General features: G+C 41.2%; 1 protein-coding gene across 10 annotated transcripts in view; it reads left to right on the top strand.

The window, feature by feature from the left end:
- Positions 1–25,783, top strand: part of Sh3kbp1 (SH3 domain containing kinase binding protein 1) — a 362,797-nt gene that overhangs the window by 172,595 nt on the left and 164,419 nt on the right. For 6 of the 10 annotated variants that reach the window (XM_060375097.1, XM_060375093.1, XM_060375096.1 and 3 more), the window contains 3 exons: positions 6,730–6,833; positions 21,650–21,779; positions 22,314–22,370. In XM_060375097.1, the coding sequence (XP_060231080.1) occupies positions 6,730–6,833; positions 21,650–21,779; positions 22,314–22,370 (291 nt within the window). The remainder of the gene's footprint in view (positions 1–6,729; positions 6,834–21,649; positions 21,780–22,313; positions 22,371–25,783) is intronic. The other 4 variants (XM_060375099.1, XM_060375100.1, XM_060375092.1 and 1 more) reach the window with 1 other exon arrangement.

Here is a 25,783-nt window from a genome sequence, read left to right as displayed (position 1 = left end):
CTCTGCCTTTCTCTCCTACTCTCCTCCCCCTCCATTATAGGCACATGCCAGTGTGTCACCACACGTAGTTTATGTGACATTGGGGTTAAACACAGGACTCTTTTTTTCCTTCTTTTTAAATTATTTTTATTTTTATATTAATTACAGTTTATTTACTTCGTATCCCAACTGTAGCCCCCTCTCTCCCTCCCTCCCTCATCTCCTCACTGCCTCTCTCTAGGTCCACTGATAGGAGAGGTCCTCCTCCCCTTCCATCTGACCCTAGCCTATCAGGTCTCACCAGGACTGGCTGCAATGTCCTCCTCTGTGGCTTCGCTAGGTTGTTCCTCCCATGGAGGGTGGGGAGGTCAAAGAGCCAGCCACTGAGTTCATGTCAGAGACAGTCCCTGTTCTCCCTACTAGGGAGCCCACTTAAAAACTGAGCTGCCATAGGCTACATCCAAGCAGGGGTTCTAGGTTATCTCCATCTATGGTCCTTGGTTGCAGTATCAGTCTCAGAAAAGACCCCTGTGCCCAGATATATTTGGTCCTTGTGGAGCTCCTGTCTTCTCTAGGTCTTCTTTGTAAGATTCCCTGCACTTTGCCCAAAGTTTGGCTGTAAGTCTCAGCATCTGCTTTGATATACTGCTAGGTAGAGTCTTTCAGAGGTCCTCTATGGTAGGCTCCTGTCCTGTTTCTTGTTTTCTCTTACTTCCAATGTCCATTCCATTTGTCTTTCTGAGTGAGGACTGATCATCTTACTCCGGGTCCTCTTTTTTTAGCTTCCTTAGGTGTACAGATTTTAGTATGTTTATCCTATAAGTCTACTATCTGCTTGTGAGTATATACCACGTGTGTCTTTCTGCTTCTGGGATACCCAACTCAGGATGATCTTATCCTGATCCCACCATTTACCTGCAAATTTCATGATTTCCTTGTTTTTAATTGCTGAGTAGTATTCCATTGTGCAAATGTACCACAATTTTTGTATCCATTCCTCCATTGAAGGACATCTGAAACCCAGGACTCTCTGCATGCCAGTAAGCACAGTACCAACAGAACTATTCAATACCCAAATATCAAATAATTTAAGCCTTCATAGTTTACTGCTGATGGGAAAGATGTGGAGTGTTTAAAAAGTGGATTTTGTGAATGCTAGAAATTGTCATTTGACCCAAGGACTTCTTTCTGTTCATGATGTTGTTTGTTATATGTTTTGTGGTCCATCAACAGATCTGATGTAGTGAAATTTTCACATGCCACAAAGGCTGTATGATGATAGGCCTAAGGTATCAGTGTGTGCTTTATTCTGAGATGGGAATCATGATGTGTTTTCCAATTTCAGCAGTTTCATTTTTAGAGAAGGGGAATTACTGCAATGTCTCCCCACATAACTAGTGATTTTCATTTAAGTAGGGGTCATGTATGTAGGCTCCAGTTTGTAGAAGTTGGTAGAAACATTTGTGATTTGGGTCTTTTCACTTCCCGGTTTCAACTCTTAGTCATGTTCTATGCTAGCCCATATATTTCTATTATTGTTATTATTATTATTATTATTATTATTATTATTATTGGAGTGTGTGTGTGTGTGTGTGTGTGTGTGTGTGTGTGAGCATGTGTAGCTTTGTAGAGTCACTTTCACCTTCTACCGTTATGTGCGTTCTGAGGATCAATACATTTTTACCATTGGGCCATTTCTCCGACCCCTTATGCATGGTTCTTTGTGAAGCCTTAAGACAGAGCTGATGTTTAATTTAAGAACAGCCAGCTGGATAGGCAGCAGCATCTCCAGAATCATGTCACTAGGTTTGAATATGAATCCTTCTACTTATAAGATATAAAACTTCCGGTGGAATAATCAATTGCTATGTCCTCCTCAAACTCATTCTCTATAAAAAAGAGAGCAAGTAATCTACTTAGAGATCAATATGAAATCAAATGGTACAATACAGGTAACGCATCTAATAGTCTTAAGCATTGAGTATAAGTGCTCAGTACATGTTACTTGATGTTACTTTATTAACTAAGCTTGTTTAGGAATGACATGTGGCTGTTAGCTCGAATGAGAGAGCTGAGGTTGTGCCTACTTTGCCATGTCTGTGCCCACGTTCCTGCATATGGGCACATATTCATGCATGTGTGTTTTGGGGCCAGCATGCTATCAAGCTATTAAGTAAGGATGTAGCAAATATGCATTGTGAAGTTTGCCTTATTTTTACTTTTTGGGTAAGCCATGTATGCATACATATTTGAATGTGCACTGTGTCCATTCCGTCTTTCAGTTCTGCATGCAAAGTTAAAGTGTCCTTGCTTTAGAAATAGAGAAGCGACATAAGCAGTGGAAGTGGGGTTGCCAGCAATAAGGAAAACTACAGGTGCTTTTCTTATTAGTTTTTCTAATGTGGTTGTATATTGTTGGCTATGCTTAAAATGTGTGTCACAAGTTGGTCTGAACAGGAAGATGGTGGCTGAAAATAAGAGATTCCAAATCCCAGCTGTGGGCAAGTCATGCTTGTTTCCAATTTTCAAAAGAAGAAGAAAAGAAGAAGAAGAAGAAGAAGAAGAAGAAGAAGAAGAAGAAGAAGAAGAAGAAGAGGAAGGAACTCAAAAGGAAGTGATGTCATTGTACTACCTTTTCAAGGAAGGTCATGATTCACTAGTAAATGTCAATGAAACAGTAAGAAACAGACATGAAAAAATGGTTGAAACACCTGAAACTTCTTATGTTATGATAGGTGAATGCAGTTGAAATATAATTTATTCCAAGTTTGTGTTCCGCTTTATACCCACACTGGGCTGTGAAACCAGCACTCAAGTTCAGGTCAATGATATGCAGAGCCGAAGCCCAGAAAAACAAGAGGCCTACAGTTCAGGAGATTTCTAATGAAAGCCAGAGTGAAGAGTTGGGGCAATGTCACAGTGTTCCAGGAAACAGCTAATATAGATTGCAGAGAATTTTGGGACTAGTGAATTGATTCATTTCATCTGGGACTGGAGAGAGACACCACGAGGAAATCCTGCTTCATGATTCTGAGTAAATCACAATCTTTTATTTTGCAAAATGGTTGGTTGCTCATCATGGCTCTTTTATTTGTAACTCATATGGTTGACATACAGTGACATGGCTATCAAGAGGTATGATGGCCCATGCCTGCAATCCCAACATTTGGAAGGCAAAGACAGGAGAGTCATAGATTTGAGGCTAGTCTGGACTATCTAGACAGTCCCTGGATCAAACAAAGAAATGAAGAAATTCTTCAAAGGAAGAGATGGTCATGAGCTGTTCTAAGGACAATAAGACTTTCTACATAGGTTCAAGTCAGCTGCCTCTAACTCTTATTTGTGCCCTCTAGGGCTTTTCTTGGTATGTTGACAGAGAGCATTATAGGATTTTATGACACCAGTTAAGTAACCTCCTCAGAACCATCTAAGAAACACTGACTAGCCTGACAAAGGGAAATTAGTGAATGCATCATTCTTTTGGTACCATGTAAGCCTTTATGGTTTCTAATGCACAGATTTAGTTGAGGTGAAGCCAGATGATTCCATTCTAGTCCTGAATCTGTTGGAATAAACTTTTCTCTAAGAATATATCACCATGGCCTTTGCCATTTGTACAGTGTTAGGCTAGGTGCTGCATTTTAAAAGAACATTTATTCATGTGGTTTTATATTGGTTTTATGTTTGTGTGTGTGTGTGTGTGCGTGCGCGTGCGTGTGTGTGTGCATGCCTGAGTGTTATGTATGTGCACCTGGGATTCAAGTAGGTCTTAGACAAGGCTGGAAGAAGACCTTGGGTCTTTCTTCCCACAGCAAGCCTGCATAGCAACTTCTGGTACTGGGAAAGCTAGTGCACTGGTGAACTTGCTTTCTCCGTGTTCCGTAGCGAGGATGTGGTCCCTTCAGCAATAAGGAACTAACCATGTAGTTATAGAGGATAATCAAGGGCAATGACCCTAGTCTGAGTGGCTAGAGAGCTCAGGGACCACCCTAACCCATAACTTACATGGAGGTATCCCTTGCCTTGTACTGTGATTTTCATTTGATAATCAATTTCCTCTGCATCCACCCATACAGAACATTTTTTTTAAATGTTATATTTTAAAACTTGTTCACTAACTAGTGAGTTTCTGTAAAGTTTTATTTTATTTTATTTTAAATTTTTTTTTAAAGTTTTTTTTTATAGATTCTTCATTTTGATTTAACCACCCAGTACCTGCTGCTCTCTCCTCTTCTTCCTCTGCATCCCCGATTAACCCTTTAATCCCCAGGATTCCCCCACTCTTTCACTTTACATGTGTTTTACTATCCTTCCACTCATTTTTTAAAGTTGGGTTATGAGTAACAGGCTTCCATATGACCTGTGATATACTCTTCATTTGGGTTTGCCTCCTCCCTAATTCCCTGTCTTCCCATTAATCCTGCATCCCTCCCTACTTAAGCCTTTCAGTCCACGGTATTCCACTTAACTATTTCATTTCACATACAATCTGCTCTCCCCTTCCCTTTACAATTATATCTAAATGCTTTAGCTAGAACCTCTGGTGTTTTTGATGTTAAGTCACCTTGGTCTCGATTTGGAAGCTTCTGTGACTATATCAGTTTTCAGACCTTTATTATTTCATTTCATGCTAAGAGTCGAGTCTTCAGAGTTCATTTCAGCATAGAAATAGATAATGGGGGTGCTGATGTGATGGCTCAGTGAGTAAGGGTACCAGCCACTAAGCTTGTAACTTAAGCTCAAACCCAGGATCTGCGTGGTAGAAGGGGAACTGACCTCCCCGGGTTGTTTTCTGAGCTCCATATGCACACTGTGGTGGATGTATAGTTCTCTTACCCCTGCAATTAAATAAAATATAAGAAAAACTAGAAAATGACAGATGACAAACCTGTAAAACTTCATCCCAAAGGGTGTCTGTGGGGCAGGGGCCTGGAGAGGAGTACTGTGATTGCCATGTCACCTGGAAGTTTTTTTCTAGAATGAGAACTACATGTCTTTTAGTGTCCAGTACTTGGTTTTTTGTTTGTTTTGTTTTCCTGTGCTTTTGTCAGGGTTTGTTTTGTTTTTGTTTTTGAACTAAGGTTTTACTAACTTAGGATCCTCCTGCCTCAGCCTTCTGAGCTCTGGAGTTACAGATGTGTCCCATTATATCCAGCTCTGTGACAGTATGCTTTGCAGTGGGAGACCAGCCCTCTAACCTTGTTCTTTGGAGAAGCAATATGCAAGTGGGTCCTTTGGCCCATGCAAAGACAATCCATGCCTTCCTTACAAGGTTATGTGGCTCAGTCAGCTGCTAGGACACATTTCCAGCCTAGAATGTACCTGTGAGCTTTGAGTTTGTCCTTACTAAGATTCCGTTACTTGTAACTTTGTGCAAAAAGGTGGGGATAATTAGTGTAGTAGCTAAAGATGTGATTAGACAAGATATCGATTCTGAACTTCTGCCCTCTTCTTTGTGCTCAATCCTGTTCTTCCTTAGGGTGGTAGAGACAGAGAGAAAAATGAAAGTGAGAACTAGGCCACCGGCTTTTGAGAGATATTGATCAGCAAGCCCACAGATGTAGTTTCAGCACCTTCCCTTTTGTGTGATGTCATGCTGGGGGTAGGGCTAATGTGCCCTGTAATCACCCCCACAGGGACTTCCTTTTTCAGGGAAAAGCTCAGAAAAGAATAAGAGTCTCCAGAGGCAGTATCCAGAAATAATGCTGACTCTCTGAATGCACTTCTTTGAAGTCATTGATGCTGTTCGTTTTCTAGGCCATGCAGCATGAAGGAATGGTACAAGGTGCTCAGCTGTGAGCAGCAAACCTCTGAGCAATGTCCATCTCAGGCCTTAGTCCTCATATACCTCTCTCTGGCTTTCCCCCACCACTCTTGCATGTCATCCCACATGCATGTTTTTTTTTTTGTTTGTTTGTTTGGTTTTTTTTGTACCCACAATGCACATAGGATGAATGGATGTTCTTTACATGGTAACATTTGTATTTGTACCAGCTCCAAGTCAGAGAGTCCCCGGTGGGACCCACTGTGGAAATGACATGGTGTAACCCTGAGTGTCCTCTAAGTGATGTATGACTCTCTGACTTTTCACCTTGACTTTCCTGGGTTGGTTCTGTGGAAGCAGCCAGGCATCTTGCTAATGCCTCCCCTGGGACACAAATGGCTATGTTGAACCTTGTGGGCCTTTTGAAATTGTACCAAGAATAGCAGAAATCAAATTGGCTTTGGGTTATCAGGCCTGAGGGCCAGTGTGTTGAAAGGGTGACGATTAAGAAGAGAAAGGCCAGGCCACTTTCTGGTTTGCTCTGCACACTTGGGGGAAGTACTCTTTGCCTTGCTAGCATCAGAAGTAGACCATTCTTATTTCTTTAGCATATCACATCAGCTTTCATTGAAAATCAACAGCAGCAAATAGAAAGTGCCATCTATGGAAGTGCGTTTAAGGCAACGCCGTGCTCCAGTGCTCCAAGTGCTCCAGGGTGGGGTTTGTGCCTTCTGCGCCAATGGATCAGTTTCTCATGTCTATGGGTTTCTGACCCAGCAGCTTTTCAAAAACCAAGAAGCATTGCTCTGCTTTCTAATGCCTCTCTCAGAGACCAGGGCTGCTGTGCCTCTAGCTATGCCCCGGAAAGCATATTTGAGACAAATCGGCTTACTTTGCCTGCATGCCTAGGAAGCCTCTCTTTAAAACCTTAGGATGAGGATGTGGGAGAAGAACTGTATCTAAATCTTTTCCTTCTTTCCATCCAGGAGAGCGACGAAGACGCCGATGCCAGGTGGCGTTCAGCTACCTGCCCCAGAATGATGATGAGCTTGAGCTGAAAGTCGGGGACATCATAGAGGTTGTGGGAGAGGTAAGTGAGTGGCTGAGTGGACACTGTTGCTTCAGGTGGCTATAAGACTTACCTCTGATAGGAGCTCCACAAGGACCAAATATAGCTGGGCACAGGTGTCTTTTCTGAGACTGATTCTCCACCAAGGACCATGTATAGGCATAACCTAGAACCTCTGCTCACATGTAGCCCGAGGTAACTCAGTAACCAATTGGTTTCCCATAGTAAGGGGAACAGGGACTATTTCTGACAGGAACTCAATGACAGGCTCTTTGACTCCCCACCCCCCAAGGGAGGAGCAGTCCTGCTAGGCCACAGAGGAGGACTTTGCAGCCAGTCCTGAAGGTACCTGATAAAACAGGGTCAGATGGAAGGGGAGGAGATCCCCCCTTCCAATCAGTGGACTTGGAAAGGGGCAGGGAGGAGATGAGGGAGGGAGGGTGGAATTGGGAGGGAATGAGGGAGTGGGATACAGCTGGAATACAGAGTTAATAAAATGCAACTAATAATAAAAACTAAAAAAGAGAGAAAAAGAAAAAAAATAAAACATGAAAAAAAAAATAAGACCTCTGTACCGAACCACAAAGAGCCCTTACCACATGTACACAGGCCTATTGGCCTTAGCAATAGATAGTCAAATTCAAAGGGACTCTGAAGATCACCCAGTTGAATCTTTGAGGGAAATTGATTCCTTCAGAGGAATTCGTTTAGGTCCTGTAGGGGGTCAGATGTGTGGTCGGCACATTTTCAGTGCTGTGTTATCAGACTTCCTATCTACTTTCGTTAATGATGGACTCGGCATGGTCACAGGGATCCACCTCCATAAGGATTCACTTTTCACGGTGGAGAACACTGCATTTAGAAAGAATGAAAGTGGCTTGTGTCATTTATTAGAAGACCAAGCATATGATAGGTATGAGAAAGGTTTTTTCTTTCCTTTGCTGTGTTCTTGCATGGCTCAGGTCCTAGAACCTTGACTAGGGCTGGCAAAGGGATGAAGAAAAGGCAAAGGTAAAAACTTACAATCCAATCTTGGATTGAATGGACTGGACTCTTTAATGGAGAAGCTACAGTTGCACCCTCCCCACCCTCCCGAAACCAAACCAAAACTCGGTATATGTATTACACACTGTTGATCAGGAAAGAGGGGTAGGGGGATTATTGTACACAGCTGGGCAAGGAGGCGGGGTCATTGCATACAGATAAAGAAGGAGGCAGGGTCATTGCATACAGATAAAGAAGGAGGCAGGGTTATTTTATACAGCTGAGCAAGAAGACAGATGTAGCAAGTCTCAGTAGATACAGTTTGTGTAGTGGAACAGACTTCAGACCATAAACACGGGGGAGGGGGTAGAAAGCTACAGTGGCCATTTTCTGCACCCGTTGTCAAAATTTATACTCCAACCCAGAGGAAGAATGTCATTTCTGTGAGCCTCAGCTGGGGAAGATTTGGCCGCTTTCTTGGGTCTGAGGCATTGGGGTTTTTGATATGGTCATGTTCATGTCAACAACACACATGCACTCAGTACTTACTTGCTCCCTACGGTACTCTTGTTGTTCTGGTGTAGAATCCATGACCTCTGTGATGAGGTTCTTCACACATTAGCCCACTTAATCATCCTGATCACTTTATGGTGTCCACGAGCAAAGACCCTCAAGAGATCTAGCAGAGGCAGTGCTAAGGTCCATTGACAGGGGATACTGTCAGCCTCCTTTGCCACTTTCCTTTGAATGTTTGCTCCTATCTATCCCAAACTAGCTTTACTGGTAGAATGTTCCTAGAGACACTGGGGGTCGGGGGCTGGATACTTGGTATCGTCTCCCTCAGGTTTTGGAGATCTTGTGTCTTGGACTTTAGAAACTCATCATTCATTCTGGTTCGACATTTGGCTCTTTGTGTAGAAAGGGAGGTTTTCCACTTGTGTATGTTTCCTGGCTTTCAGTTAACTTTACAGAAGCTCATGGCTTATAGAAAACAGGGTGAAAGGTAAGGGGTTCTGGAAGTAAACTATATCCTGTAGGTACAAGTGGTAGTACTGCTCACAGAAGCCATCAAAACCTAACCTGCCCTCAACTCACCAGTAAAAGATGCAGAAGACAGAAAGGCTGGCTGCAAGAGAACTGGGAAAGAACAAAGCTTTGCTAAAGACTTGAAGGGATGAGCAACTCGATGAGGATGGCTGACTTAGGCACTAAACCCTACAGTGACTGGCCCAGCCATTAGACTGAGACCTTTTGGGTTGTCTTTTCCAGAGGACATGCAATTTGCGTCTCTGCCTGTCAGTTTGTTTTTATTGCAGCCTGGGAAGAATCATCTGCCTTGCTTTCATGTTTCTAACTTATCCAACAGAGATATGTGTTCCTAGAGAAGAAGCTAATGAGGTTCTCACTGTGGCACTGGGAGGATGTGCTTTCTAATGTGCTTTGTCTGTTTCGAAGTTCTGGGTAATTTGTGCTAATCTGTTACTCAGCCTTTAAGAATATCTGCCGTCAAGCAGGGCATACAGGAAACATTTCTTGAAAGTTAAATGAGAAATAAATGAATGGACAGCTTAGCAGAACATCTATTTAATCATGGACAAACTTCTTAAGATCAGACTTATAGAAGAAATTCGATGATAAAAAGGTAGATGTGACTAATAAACATGTTAAAATTGGTGTATGATTTGGAGTAATTAAACAAAAAAGAACAACAAATAGGAAAAAACTGTAGTAAATTATAAAATGTTATAAATGTAACATATGAAAAATATATTAAGGTGACAGGCGTATTAAGGTACATGCTTTTAATCGCAGAACTCTAGAAACAGAGGCAGGCAGATCTCTGAGTTCTAAGCCACCCTGGCCTATATTGCAAGTTCCAGGCCAGCCAGAGCAATATAGTAAGAATGTATCTCGAAAAACAAACAAAAGTATTAGAAAGCTGTTAGAACGGATGCCAGTGACACATGAACTTGCCATAAACACAAATACCACAACAGGGAATGATGATTTAATTTGTGTTGTTGTTTTGAAGCAAGGATTCACTGAGTAGCACAAGCTGGCTTCGAGCTTGGATCCCTGCTGTCTTAGTCTCCTGAGTGTTGGGTTACAGGCATGGATTACCATGTCTGGCCCTGGAGAAAAAAAAAATGTTGACTATGTGAAAATATCTCACCCCGCCATTTGTTAAAATTCAAATGAAGATAATAATTAGTGTGTTTCAGCTCACCCAAAGGAAACATTTACTGGTCAGATTGTTGGCGATGCCTAGTATAAGTGACGACTTTATGTGATATGTACGTGAAGGTATGTCAATAGCTATATAATATGAAGAAAACCGTGACTCTGATCTTATTCCTAAGAATTTATCTGCAGAAAATTGTGAGCAAAATTGTACACAGGGAACATTAATTGTATGTTAATTGTAACAGTGTTTGTAATAGCGAAAAGTAATCAAGGGAAGGAATTAAGTTGTATTATCTAGCTAGAAGACAAAAAGCCATTTAGATGGTTCACACAGAGTCCTTCAAATATGTATTTATTACCATGTTTTGCATTATAATTATTGGTTCTATTTCTCTAAGCTGAGAGTTTTTCAGTGACAAAGACTCTGCTTTTATCTGTCTTTATATTTGTAGTACCTGGAATAGTGCCTGAATCCTAATATGTACCTTGGTAAATGCTTGCTGAATAAGTGAATAGATGGAACTATAAAAACAGGGTTTTTTTTTTTTCAAAATGAATGAGCAGATCAGAACACAAAATTGCATGTAATCATGTGAAACAGATCTATATGCTTGTGATCCAGTATTGAAGGGAGCAAGAATTGAAAATGGCCTTGTCATAGAAGATGATTTTTCCCTTACTGTCATAATAATGCTTTAAGAACACAAATCAAGAACAGGAAACATGATGAATACATTTCTAAGAAATACTGAACACATTTGCTTGTCGGCTGTGAGGAAAAGGGACTATAGATTGTCCGAGAGGTACAATTCCTATACTTGTGACTAGATTCACCTAAAAGACATGAACCGTGAGCCACCCCCTGCAATACCAGAGTCTTTTATGCTTACTTCCAGTTTGATTCTAGACTGCACTTGCAGTTTGCTTAAACATGAAAAAGGGGGAAAGGGAGAAAGCCATAGAGTCTGAAGGCTAGTCTTTTCATATGTACTTTCAAAATCATATTGAGACTTCTCTATTGCTTCAGTTGATTTGAGATCTCACAGATGTTTTTGCCATTATTGGTAGGTGGAGATTTGTCCTTTAGAGAAAAGGACAAATGATGTATAGCCTTATAGACATCTCTTCTTATGATTTTACTGGACTAGACTGAAAAAAAAAAGTATCCAGAGTAAAAAAAGGCCTTAAAATCATAGGTACAGATGAAGGTAAGAAAACAATAAAAGCTTTGTGACACTGTTGAATCAACCAGTCTGTTAATGAAAGCATAACAATTTGGGGCTGGAGAGATGAGTCAATGATTAAGAGCACTGGCTGCTCTTTCCAGAGGACCTGGGTTCAGTTCCCAGCATCTACCTGATGCCCTGCAACCATCCATAACTCCTGTCCCAAGGGAACCAATGTCCTCTTCTGGCCTCGCAGGGCACTAAGCATGCACTTAGTACATAGCCATACATGAAGACAAAACCCTCATACACATAAATAAATAAAATGAAATTTTAAAAGTACAACATGTTGTATATGTGCATATTATAATTATAGCCATTGATTAATAGTATTGAGTTGTATTCATGAAAATGCACACCTATTTTTTAAATTTTTATTTATTCACTTTATATCCTGATCTTAGGCCCCTCCCTCCTCTCCTCCCATTCCCACCCTCCCTCCTTCTTTCCCTAGCCCCCTCACCTATTATTCAGATAAGGGGAGCCAGCACCCACTACCCACCCACCACCATTCATCAAGTTTGCATCAGGACTGAGCAAGTTCCCTTCCCCTGTGGCCTGCCTAGGCAGCCCCACCAGGGAGGAATGATCAGAGAGAAGACAACAGAGTACATGTCAGAGACAACACCCGCTCCCCTTACTAGGGAACCCACATGAAACTTGAGCTTCCCATCTGCTACATCTGTGTAAGAGGCCTAGGTCCAGTCCATGCAAGGTCTTTGGTTGGTGCTTCAGTCTCCTTAAGCCCCCTGGGCCCTGGTTAGTTGGCTGTATTTATCTTCTTGTGGAGCTCCTGGCACCTCCAGGTCCTTCTTTCCTTTCTCATACTTTTCCACAAGATACTCTACGCCTCACCTAATGTTTGGCTGTGAGTCTCAGTGTCTGTGGTGATCCATTGCTAGGAGGACAGCTATGCTAGGCTCCTATCTGCAAGCGTAGCAGAGCATTGTTATTAGTGTCAAGGGTTGGCTGTCTCTCATGGGGTGAGTCTCAGGTTGGGCCAGGCATTGATTGGCCATTCCTTCAATCCCTGCTCTATCTTTATCCCTGCACATCTTGTAGGTAGGGTAAATTTTGGCTTGCAGTTTTTGTGGGTGGGTTGGTGTTCCCTTACTATCACTAGAAGCAGAGAGACACATACATATATTCTCACTTATAAATGGATATTATCCCTGTAATATGTAAACATACTAAAATCTTCAGACCTAAAGAAGCTCAACAACAAGGAGGACCCTAGGGAAAATGCTTAAATATAACACAGAAATGGAAATAGAATAGACAGCAGAAGTGGCGGAAGAGAGGGAAAAAGGCAGGGGAGAGGGAATACAGAGAAAAATGAGAGTGGAGACCAGACCTGGAAAGAGCGGAGGCTGGAGGAAAGAGGGGCTCCAGAGAGAAAACACGCCTATTTTTTTGTCTCTGACAAACAGCTGTTAGAATTTTGACAATGGAGGCTAGTTGTTAGAAAAAAAAAATTGAGTCACAGAATTTTAAAAATTATATATGCATATCTTAATATCTAATATTAACTTAAGTATCAGAATATATGTTCCTGTTGGACACAGTGTTATAATACAGTGACATGCCTATATCTAATATTGTATGTATCAATGTATGTATGTATATATGTATGTATATGTATGTATATATGTATGTATGTATATGTATGTATGTATGTATTTATGTATGTATGTGTATGGATGAGTGTGTATGTGTGTGTGGTTTCAGGACCTTTTCCCTGTGTGTGTTGCTTGTTTGAGCCTCTTGTTTTGCATACCCATGGTATATCCTCTATGATCTGACTGACGTCTTTAAAGAGGATCAGTAGCAATGTAAATGAAGCAATTGAAGTATACTATCCTTCTGAAGTTCTATACCTCCCCAGCTCTAAATTTTTTTTTTTCAGCGTGGCAGCCGTTTTTCTTTTAACCTTCAAATTGTTACATTTATCCTTTCTTAGCACTAACTTTCTCTTCACGTACCTGTTTTTACACTATGCAACCAAGCACATGCCCCTGGTTGGCCTAAAAGTTTTGTGAAAAACTTTGGGCCGGTGATAGGAGAAAGAACAGCTCACTTGTCTGGCAGAGATTAACTACCAGCCTACAGCCATTAACCTTGGGGAAGGAAGAGAGCAAGAGATAAGCCAGGCTCTATGGCACACGCATGTAATCCCAATACTCAGGGAGGCAGAGGCAGGTGGATCTCTGTGAGTTCAATGTCAGCCTGGTCTGCAAAGTGAGTCCAGGACAGCCAAAGCTACACAGAGAAACCCTGTCTTGAAAAACAAAACAAAAACAAACAAACAAACCAAAAGCAAGGGTTAGTGCTGGAGTGGACAAAGTGGAGGTTGTGCTAAAGAGCCTCCCAAGCCCCTTCTGCCTCCTGGCTGGAGCATTCTCAGCTTGGCTCGGGGGGAAAAGCCATCATGGCCAACTTAAAGAAACGAAGCTGTCATTTTGGAAACAGACTGACTGGTACGTTCTAAATTCCTAGACTGATCGACTTTTCTTTTTTTCCCCGTGCAGATTGAGATTTTTAAATATATCATTGTAAATCTACACTTGGGTCATTTTGGTTCAGAGTAGAGAAGACAGAGAAATGCTGGTGGGGTTCTAAGTGCAGATGAACAGACATGTTGTGGGCACAAGGTCACCAGAAGCAGAATCTGGGGTCCTGTGGAGTTTTCCCTTTTTTTTTTTTTTGAAGGCTGCCATGCAGCTTCTGTTTTGATTTGCTTTAGTTTAGTTTGGGTTTTTCTTATGTTATCTGGATTCTAAGGAAGGAATTTCTTTCTTTCCTTTTTTCGTTTCCTGTGTTAAATGTAGCTGATTTAAAAAAAATCTCTCACAGTGATGACTTGAGTAATATTCTGAATTTTTTGTTTTCATGTGCTCTTTTTGTGATTAATTTTGGAGGCAGTTCTCCGTGGTTCCTGGTCAGGCTCCCTGGTGACTGAGGGCTGCATACTCTGAGTTAAAGCTTGACCTGGCTTTGTGGTTTGCCAAGATGATAATATGTTCAAAAACTGTCTGCATTCTTCTTCTTATGCCCATAGAAGGAGATTGGAATCACTCATCTCCTGTTAAGCAGGCTCTTGAAATGCTTTAGTTCCTTTACCCAGTCAGATAAACCTGTCTGTGGGTGGATGGGCGCTTACTCCTCCTTTCAGTCTTGCTCAAGACACTTGACATCAAGTTCAGTGTTTTCTTTTTCAGCACATATACTAAACATTGCTGACTTTTATTAAAAAGCTGATTCGTTAATACATGATCCAAAAGTGCCTCCATTTCCCCCCATTAAGGTTGCATTACTTTAGATGCACTCCTGTTTCTTATTTAAAGAGGCAATATTAATTAAAAATTGTTAGTACTTCAATTTGATCATCTAAATAGCTAAGGCTGTTCTGCAGTGGTCCTCTGTTTAGCATAATAGTGAACACTTCTGCTTTCCTAGCGAATATACAGCTACTGAAGTAGTCATATTATGGAGAGGGATGCCATGTTTAGAAGGGAAGGGAAGCTGGGTGTAGTGATACATGTCTATAACCCCAACATTTGGTTAGTAGAAGTAGGAGGATCAGTTATTAGAGGCCATCCATAGCTCCAACAGCAAGTTTGAAAAGGCAGTCCTAGGCTATGTGAAGTCCTATCTCAAATAATAACAGCAACAACAAGGGAAGAAAAGAAAGTAGTTACATTTGAATCATCACAATACAGTGCAGGCCACAACTATGTAAAAGAAAGTAAGTTCAGACATATTTGTGGTAGATTTGCATAGCTATGAAATTTCTCAAATATTTAAATGCTTACAACGTGAGAGAAGCTTTTTAATAGAGACTCAGATATTTATTGAACAGAATGTGCCCACTGAAACAGGTTCAGTTTACTTGTGGAGAGTATTGCAAGAAGCTAAGCATCAGAAAAGAGTGACTCATGATGGAACTGACAAATGAGTAAGGAAGTGAAAGAGGAACTCCTCATGGAGGGTAAAGAAGATGTGGCCCAGGAACAGTTGTTTGGCCTGAATGTGGCTTATATGAAGCAGAGGCTGGTGAATGCAGTTAAGAGAGGTCGATAGAAAAGCTGCAGGATGCTATGCTGAACTTTCAAGGAGACATCATTTAAAGGTTTCTTCCCTGGGTTTTTTTTTTTTTTTTTTAAGGCAAAGGCCTCTTCATGGGCAATTTTCTCACATGGAGAAGGTGGCAAGATAAAACTTGCACTCTCTTGGTTTATCATAAAGATTATGTTACTCATTTACTTTCTTCTTTGTCATATTTTCAAGTTGGAATGATGGTGAGGCCTTGTCAGAGTTCTTTGGGAATCTGAGGTTCTGTGGAATAGTTGTTGGAAAGGATGAGACCATGGTGCTTTGCTAAAGGATGCCTCTAGAAGCCCTACAACAGTGGCTCTCAATCTTCCTAATGCTGGGACCCTTTAATACAGTTCTTCATGTTGTGCTGACTCCCAACCGTAAAATTATCTTGTTGCTACTTCATCACTGTAATTTTGATACTGTTATGAATCTTAAGGTAAATATGTGATATGTGACCCACAGTCTGAGAACCACTCCCCTGTCAGAAACCCCAAATCCTTTCTTCCTCTAACTTTCAGGACAGTCGGGAACTTGCTGAAAGGTCCAGGCTAGCCTTGGATTTAAGATCCTCTTGCCTCCACCCTCTGAATGCTCGGTTCTGGCTCTAATACCCTTTCTACTCATTTGAAAATCATGGATATTGTTCTGTCTTGTGTAAGACTTACATAGAGATTCCATTTTTAAAAATCTGTTTCCTTTTCAATGATACTATGGATATCTCTTTTTAAGGCCCCTTCTTATTAAAGAGGCTTTTCCTCAAGGAAATAGGGGAAGGAATAAGAATGAACACTCCTGCATGTATAAACTCTTTGAACCTACCTAGAAAGCAGAAATTACAGGAAATTACTGACCAGTAATTTAGGACTTGGATAATGCAAGTCCTAAATTACAATGGAAAATAATGCAGGTGTCTGTATGTTCAGGAAGTGGCCCCTTAAAATATTTCTTCTTTAATTCCACTGATAGGAAAATGTCTTCTTTCCTTTTTAACATTTTTATTTATTTTTATGTATGTGAGTGCTCTGTTTTCACAGAACACCAGAAGAGGGCACCAGATCTCATTAGAGATGGTTGTGAGCCACCATGTGGTTGCTGGGAATTGAACTCAGGACCTCTGGAAAAGCAGTCAGTGCTCTTAACTGCTGAGCCCTCTCTCCAGCCCCAGAATTTATTTTCAAACACTCTTCATGCAACTAAACTATGCCATTGTGTGTTTATATGACATTGTAGAAAATAAAAACCAATCAAAAGTGATTGAAATAAGATTAGTGATTGACTGGGGAAGGGCATGTAGGACTTTTCTGGACTAATAAAAATATCCTGTTTGTTTATAGAGGTATGGCTTTCAAAACTGACCTTTTATCATGTTAAGATTTAAATTACATTTCAACGTTACAGAAACTTAATAAATGATCTTTTAGTTTTTCTAGTGTTGTGCCATTTTACAAAATACCTTTATTACCTTTCACGTGGAGGAAACATCGCTAGTATTGAGATTCTTGTGTAATTTCTTCTGGAAGAGCGTGGGGGGGTCTTTTATTTTTGGCACATGTGAGTGAGTGTGTGGGTATGTGTGTGGTGTCCAGATCAGGGTGTCAGATGTCTTGCTCTGTCACTCTGTAGCTTACTGCCTTGGGAGAGTCCTCTGCAGAACCAGAAGCTTACAGTGTTTTGGCTAGCTAGGGAGTTATTGGGACCTGGCTGTTTCCTCCCCAAAATGCTGGATTACAGTTATGTGGAACTTACTTGGGTAGTAAGGATTCTAGCATCCATTGTCATAGCTGTAGAGCAAGCACTCAGACCCACTGAATTATCTCCCTAGCCCCAATTGGGGAGAAAAATAAGGAAGGTTCTAGAAATGTTCAAGTTTAAGCCTTAGAGTTTTATCTGCCTGTTTTCTTCTCCGGAAAGAGACCTGCCCTTGAGACTGTAAAACTGACTTCATTGGCTTCTGTGCATCTGGTCCCACCCCTGCTCTGCTCCATCTCAGTTTCCCCTTCTAGCCTGCTCCAGAAAGGGGTTTCAATAACAGAATAGTCAACGATCAAGAATGGTGATTCCAACCCTTAAGTGGATTTCTTTTTTCTTTTTTCTTTTTTTTTTTTTTTTCTGTGTGGCTGCTTCTACTCTCAGGTCGACTTTAGATTTGGTGAGCCTTTTTTCCATCCCTCATTCCCTCATTCAACTGATAGGTAAGGAAAAAAAAAAAAAAAAGCAATGATGTTACATAGGACTTGTTCAGAGAGGATAAGTACCAAGGGGAAAGCATTTCACCCTTTCATTCCTGGACATCTTCCCTGCTTAACAAATGTAGGTGATGTCTGCAGCAGCTGAGTGGGTGGGTGTTAAAATTTACTCTGTTGTCTCCTCAGTTGCCAACTTGGCCAAGATCGAGAACTCGCTTCCTCGAGCGCTAAACTCACAGAAAGGCTATTCACTATAGAGACATGGAAGTTGTTCTGGGACAGCAGCTGTCTGTCCTCAGCCTGTCTCAAACAACATTAGTTGGAAACCGCCTTGTTTCTAGCTGTAAACCATTGGTGGGGTTTGCTTTGGGGTCATAGTCATGGGGCCTTGAGTTAGCCACATTGGTCACAGAGAGGCAGAGGCATAACTAGGGTTTGTTCTCAGCCTAGATCCAGGGGCAAAGGCTGTGAACCCTTGGTACCACCCAGAGCCCACATAACATATATGTGATTGCAGACACCCATTTCTTCTTCTGTTTTGAAATACAGAAGCGTTAGTACAGGCCATCTTGATTTCCAAGCGGAAGGTGTGCACGCTCTGTAGGTTCCCCCTTTGGTTCCAGAAATCTCTCCATGTTGAGTGAATATGTGTGTGTGCATGTGTGTGTGTGTGCATGTGTGTGTGTGTGTGTGTGTGTGTGTGCGTGTGTGTGTGTCTATGTGTGTGTGTGTGCTTGGGTTTGCATGCAAAGACCAGAAGTGTCTTCCTTAATCACTTTCTACCTTATATTTTTTTAGACAGGGTCTCTCACTGAACCCAGAGTTCATCAATTCAGCCAGAGAGGCTGGTCAGCAACCCCTCCCCAAACATCAGTTCTGGAATTACTGGTGTACACCTTGTTCGGGTTTTACATGGATACTGGGTCAATATAGGTCCTCTGTTTGTATGGCAAGTACTTTACGAACGGGGCCATCTTTTAACCTCTGGGATGAGGTCTTGATCTGTTTTGTACACCAATGAATCTATCCCAAGCTTGTAAGGTCCTACAGGATAAATATTTAGGAGAAATATTGACATCACCGGAATGGCCACATGGGCTTGCAGTTGCAGGACCTAATTAAGAACAAGGGTAATACAATCAGGATCTCTTGTTCCCTTCTGCGCTCATAGGGAGACCCCTCTCATCCCCATATTTGTGAAGCAATGAGGACTTGCTATACTGTCATAGAGGATTTCTTTTAATGATTTAGCTGTCATGAATGCATTGACACTGTGCCTAAGAGGGGGAGCATCATTCCGGGCTTCGGTGCCTTTATGTGGGAAATTGAACTAAATGGTCTCTGAAGAGAGCTAGTGTGAAAATAAGAAAATAAGCTAGTGTGAAAAAAAATTTCTTTTCCTCCCATCTTCAGGCTCAGTCTTGAGACTGAAGCATAGACTATAGGAAGGAATTGTATTAGAGTAGCTCTTCATGGTTCTTGTACGAGGATTTTTTTTCCCCAGGAAGGGTTCAGGTCACAAAGAAACACCCCTTGTGCCCATGGAAGCTGCAATTGGGAGAGTATTCCCCAGGTGATGAGCAGTGGTTTGATTGCCAACCCTTTCACTTGGTGTGTGGCTAATGATAGACCTCTGCCGTTTTCCCACGGGCCTCTCTGACTGTTCAATGACAGTGATACTGGCATTTGGGGGTGTGGCAGGGTGAAGATACTTTTGTTCTCCCAGTAGGCAGCTGCCGATCCTACACCTCAGGAGTGCTTTCCCGGAAGCTCACGCTAGAGCTGCTTATTGGGAACAGGCCTATTTCAGACATCATCAGACTAAATAGATGGAGTTGGTCCAGCTGCCGGCTGCAGCCAGAGAGGGTGTGACAGATCACTCAGCTGGGGGTCCTGCCCTTGGTTATCCCCTTGCCCTGTGATTTCTGAGAGGAAGGAGGTTATTTTACGGGGTCTTTTTTCAGGGCTAGCACATTGTCTCCATGCTACGAATCCTGTGCCTGTTGATATGCAGCCTCACACTGAATCTTCCCAACTATCTTAATCCCGTTAAAACCCTCTCAAAGGAATATTACACACTAACTGAGTTGGCATGAAAACATGGACATGCTACTCAGTTGAAAAAGGACGTTAAATGCAGTGAAGTCATCCTGAGTAGTCATCAGGACAACCACACGTGGCTGCTGTTGCATGCATTCTTCTCTTATTTTGTGGCCATGCAGATGTAATCACTGCAGATGTAATCACAGGACATCTGTGTCCTGTGAGTTCTCTAGTAAGTGTTCTAAACAAATTGCTCTGGTTTTCTCCATTCCCTGCCCTTCCTCTCCCCTTTCTGGAATGCCCCCGAACATGTCTCTCCTAATTGTAGGCTACCGTTTCTAATTTCTTAAAGGCTTACTTTCATTTTGACTTACCTTTTCTCAAATCTGTCTTTTACCAACCCAAGTCTAAGTGAGATCAACTTTATGTAACAAGTTTGATTTGTGCTAATTCATCTATTTTGTCCTATGTTGCTAGTCATAGTCTTTAGCCACACCTTCCTATCTTGGTATGTTATCACCTTCCTTAGCAAACATAGGGTCTTGTCATACATATTTCCACACCCCACAGTTCTAGCAAAAAACTATTATGCATATACCTCTAACAGAGACAAAGGTCATGCTTAAATATGACATGTGAGATTAATTACCAGCTCTGTTATGTAGATGGGGAAGGGGGATTTAATTTGACAGGAGAAAATGAGTAAGTTCATGTAACTGCTAAGTTTTAGGGTAGAATTTGAACTGGGCTTTGAGTTTGAATTTTCTTTTTTATTGGTTTGAATTTATTAAAGTTCTTAAATGATATTGGTTGGCTTGCACTGGTAGTATATACATATAATTTTTTTAAAGGTTCTAACTCTTCTTATTTATCATCCCACATCTTTTTGGTAACTTCATACTTGCCTAATCTCAAAATGGAGTAGTTTTTTTTTTTCCTTGAAGAAGCCTTCTAAATATTCAGACATTTACTTTGCTGTAGATGGATCCATCTCAAATTCTTCAATTTTTCTTCCTATTCTTTTGCTTGTCCCCAGCTAATTGCTCAAGTCCACTTTATACTTCAAAACTGAACATGGTTTGTCTGTTCTCACTGCTTTCCTGGTCCAGCTCCCACTTCCTGCTCAGAATGCTGCAGCCTTCCTGCCCCCTGATACTCCAGGCTGTCTTCCCCACTCCAAGAGAAACCCACAGAAAATCTTTCTACCTTCTGAGTCCTTAGCTCAGAGATTTTTTTTTTAATTGAAAATAGATTCTTCTCTCAATTGTCTAGTTTTGCTTTTCTTGGGAAACCTTCTTTCCCTTCTTTCCTCCCTCTTTTTCTCTTCTTTATCTTCCTTCGCCACACCTCCTCTTCTTCTTCCCATTTCTTTCTGTTGCTTGTTTGTGGTACTGAGAGGGTAACTTAGATTTTGTGGCTACTTGGGAAGTACTTGCCTAAGGAGCCATATTTCTAGCCATTTGATCTAGCTGTGTAGCCCAGGCTGGCCTCACAGGTATGATTTATCTTCCTTGCTGTGTCTTTCCTGTGTGCTGGATTTACAGATATGTGCTACGATGCCTGGTTATATTCACAGATTTTTTTTTTTAAATAGTGGTTTTCAGGAAAAAAAAAACCACATAAAATTACAAAGGAAACTATATAGTGAAGTACACATCAAACAAAAGCAAATTTTGTTTTGTTTTGTCATCTATGTGATACCTTTTTAATATGTTAAATAACAAATGCCACCTAGCAGGTATAACTTATACCAACATTTCAAAGTAACAATGGGTACAAATGACATTTTGAAGTACTCACAGAATCTGTGATGTGATAGGAAAATATTCATGATTCATTTCATGATGAGTCACTAGTACTTTTAATATTGGTTTGTTACCTATATTCATAACTAAAGGAAATGCCAAATTTTAGTTAGAAGTTGACTCAACTGAAGTGTTACATTAATGTTTGCCTTTTTGTGTTGGACTCCAGGTAACTCCCCTTACTTGTCTGAATCATAAGGCCATTTGGCCTGCATTAGGTTGCTTTACTGTATGAATTCTACTCAGTACCATGTAGATACAAGACATGTCTAACCTGATCATGTACCTCTGTTTTCTTGACCTCTATGCAGGTAGAGGAAGGATGGTGGGAAGGTGTTCTCAATGGGAAGACTGGAATGTTCCCTTCCAACTTCATCAAAGAGTTATCAGGGGAGTCGGATGAGCTTGGCATTTCCCAGGATGATCAACTTTCCAAGTCAAGTAAGGATGTCTACCATACTGACGGGGAAAATGAAGAGACCAGTGGGCTCTGTTCTAGCCTCCCTTATGTACCATTGTTCTATTCCAAAAGGCTGTGATGAGAGTTTGTGGGTCATTTCTTGGCTCCAGTACCTTTGCCCACTGTAATTTAGTAAGTTTATCACTGTATGGATGTGACCCATAGCTGTATATTCTATATACCTCTGGATAAGCGAGTAGTAGCCCTCAGCCATGATAGTACTGACTAACAGGTGGCACATACTGCTATGCCTCCATACACTTCTAGAATGTCTTCTCCCACTGAGTTTGTAATTCTTTCTTAAATGAACCCAATGATAGGATCGGTATTCCCCAGTGTCCTCTGAAGAACCTGGGAGAAAACTACCATAATTATTGGTGGTAAGGTACATGTACAAGATAAATGCATGCCAGTTTCATTAAATATATGACAAGATAGTCCAGCCTCACCTTGGATAAGGACGTGGTCCCCTTTTTGTAATGGTGAGAACGAATTTCAGGTCTTTTTTTCTCCAGGGCCTGAAGGTTTCCCTCCAGCTTCTCTGCTGCCCTTTCCAGCTCATGGAGCAAAAGGTCAGGACCGGGAAGCTTTGTTCTCCCAGTCACTAACCCAACTTCCCATGTGGGCGTCTGTGTTTTATCTTGTGCTGTGTTGAGCCAAGGTCATGGGCATGAATGTTATAGGAGATTCAGCTATGTCTAGTGATGTGATGCTATTTGCTGACTCCTTCCTAACAAAAGGAGAACAACCCAGTCTTAACCAAAACAATTCTCAAATATCTTCACTTTCCATTTTGAACATTTTCATTTAAACAGTATTCTTCTATTGGCTTGGTATCCCTTTATTCAACTAGTAGTATAACTGGACAGATGTTTGATTTGGAAGTTGAAGCTGTTTCTAGGAAAGTACTTAGGTGGCTTTTTTTTTTTAACTCTGTGTCTCAGCAGCGTGTTGTACAGCCTGCCACAAGTAGAAGCAACTGTTCTGGCTGGCTGTCTTAGTGGCTGCAGCAAGATCCCTTCCTTCCACTGCCAAAACCTGAGAACTTTTCTGCTCCAAATTCCATTCTATCATTGAATCTTGGATATGAAGGATTGGGATGGAGGTTTGGAAACATGTGAAGTTTTTGGGAACTCCTGTCACTTTCTATGAGCTAGAGCATGTGGTTTTCCACCAATGTGGCCAGCTAAACGAGAAGAGCAGTGAGAGTTTCTTTTTCTTTCCAGTCCACAGTAGAATGTTAGCTGCTCTGGAATCTCCTTTTGTACACTAGAATAGTATCATGCTTAGCAACTAGGTCCCACATTGAGGGAAAGTCTTGACCTCTTGGTGTTTTATGTAATCATAGCTATATATTTTCAGAAGTGAAGAGTTTCAGGAGAATACGTCCCACTGATTTTGGAAATATTGAAACAAACTGTACCCCACAACACATTCTATGCCATTCCCATGGAAAAATAACTATGACCAATTCTCTACTCAAAGCATGTGCTACTATAATTCCTGGTGCTGGAGGTTTGGACTGAATGGGGTGGTCCTCTCAATCATTTGGCCGTCCTTTAGCTACCCCCACACCAACTCAATTACTAGACTTCTGTTTCAGAACAAGAAATGGCCAGTAGTCTCTATAGCCATGTTGAGTCCAGCTGTCTATTGCTAAGTGCATTTGAGGCCCCTGGAGAAGAATGCTTTTTGAACAGGGATGGATGGTTCTGATAAAAACGAAGCAGTGCTTGCAGTAATCTTCCTACGTGTATAGTTAAGGAAAACAAGGCTCAATATGGTTCTGCTTATTCAATTCCATCCATCCCTTTTGTCTTCTCTTTCACTTCCTTCTTCTATTCTTTATTAATTAAATCTCTGTTGCGCTTCTGGAGCTACTAAAATGGCCCCTGATGCCGTGAAGAGTCAGAGACAAATGAAATGCAGGATAGGGACCCCACCCTCAGTCAGCTCACCTTGCAGAAACGAGGCACACGTATCCCAAGAAGCTCAGGAAACTTCCCCAGCGGCTGACATTTGAGGAAGAGTGGGGCACAAAGGCAGAGAAGCCAGTCCCGTGGTGATGTGGGGCAGTAGTGGTCAAAAGGAATTTCTCGAATAATGGATGTGAAAATCATGCCTTTGTTGCTTTGTGAATTGGAGCCATGCCCTGAAAGAGAGAAGTAGCATCTCTCGGTAGGTGTAGCGAAAGGCTATGGCTAGCAACATGGGACAAATAGATGAATTAGCATCAAATCAAATTTGTTATATAATGCTCTGTATCTGTCTACACTCATGATTTGCTTATTCTCTCTCTATATCTACACATATATGTATATGCATATCCAGATCACATTGCTAAAAATGATTATGTATATGATAGTATGCACACAAGCAGCTTTGATTTTAGAATGGTCTGTGTATTCTCTTCACATCCTACTCACCAGAGACTAGCATTAGGACTTTGGATATGTTTTACTTTTTGGGCGGGAGAAACATTTTGTTTTGAAATAATGAAGAATCATGGGAAATCGTAAAAATAAACGTGAACTGTACAGGGAGGATCCATGTAGTCTTCAGCCACTTTCCTCCAGTGACTGCATCTCCTGTAATTAAGTAAATGCATATTTGTTTCTGTCCTTAGTTGAAAGATACAAAATGTGGTTAGTGCACAAACAGCTTGCAGCATTTTCCCCATGAGCTATGAGCCAAAATGTACTTAATCAGAGTCTTTGTTTGACCAGCCCACTTAATACTCTTTGTAAACAGCAATCCATTTTCCACAACGATTGCTTGATTCATACAGGACTCTGGGGCTACAGTCAATCCTAATCTTTGTACCATATTGATAGTGTTTAGAGATTATGGTGAAATCACATAAATACCCTTCTAAGTGCTACCGGACACGTTAGGACAAGTCACTACAGCTAAAATCTGTAACCTAATATGGAGAGAGCATCGTGTCCAGTGCGTTAGTACACCTTTGCTTCAAACATGGACACAGACATGCCTCGCTCTGAATGATGCGTTCTTATTTGAATGCTTCACACATTATGCTTACTGTATATCAGTGGATGCTCTGCTAGAGGAAACATTGGCACTGTACCTGAAAAGAAGTATGCCATTGACTACTTGTCTCACAGTGCTTGCTAAGTTCTCCACGAGCCCTTTCTTACTCCAAGGAGACACTTTTGTCTTAAATGACAGGTAAAAATTGTCTAGAACTTGCTGTTCATGTCCTTTTACGTATGGTGTTTGGTTCATAGCCATACACTTGGTTCAGGGACAATACACTCTTACAAGGACAGAGTTTTAACAGTCAGATGGATCGGGCCACAGTTGAGTAGTAGCGGAAACTTTCTGCATATTGAAATTTGAAAACTTTTTTTCTTGCTATCCTTGGAGCTTTGAGACATCATTTTTTCAGGAAGATTTTTTTAGAAATCCTAAGTTATAGATGATTTCATGCAGAAGTAAAAGTAAGAAGAGTGTGATGAATCAATGTGTACCTGTGCACAGTTGATCAATTCTCAGCCTGTAGCTAATTTATTGACATTATGGCCCTACTTATTCCTACTCCATTTTCTCTTAAAGAAAACCCCAGATGTTATATAATTGCACCCATAAATATTTCAATATATATCAATAGAAGGGTTTCTTAAAGTCCTGTGACTAGATGCGCACCATATTTGCAGTGATTCGTTAAATAATTAAACATGGGCTCAGTGTTCACTTCCCTGATACGTACACAGTGACGAGTTGAGACCGTTCACATTTCTCTGACCTGTTCTCCTTCTTAGGTCCCCCTGTGCAATCGGTTTGCTAAAGCAGCAAAGTTTGTTTTTTTTCCATTAGTTTCTCATTGTCTGGCCGGTGAGAGTTTCATCTCTGTTTTAGCATTCAATTGCCATAACTATAAAATGATAGTTAGATCTAGGAACATGAGTAGATCTAGAAACATGAGTAGATTAAAATACTTTTGGTGTGTGTGTGTGTGTGTGTG

This window comes from Meriones unguiculatus, chromosome X (assembly GCF_030254825.1).
Source record: "Meriones unguiculatus strain TT.TT164.6M chromosome X, Bangor_MerUng_6.1, whole genome shotgun sequence".
Classification (NCBI taxonomy): Eukaryota; Metazoa; Chordata; class Mammalia; order Rodentia; family Muridae; genus Meriones; species Meriones unguiculatus.
The sequence above is the reverse complement of the archived record's forward strand: the minus strand, read 5'-3'. Positions and strand labels throughout refer to the sequence as shown.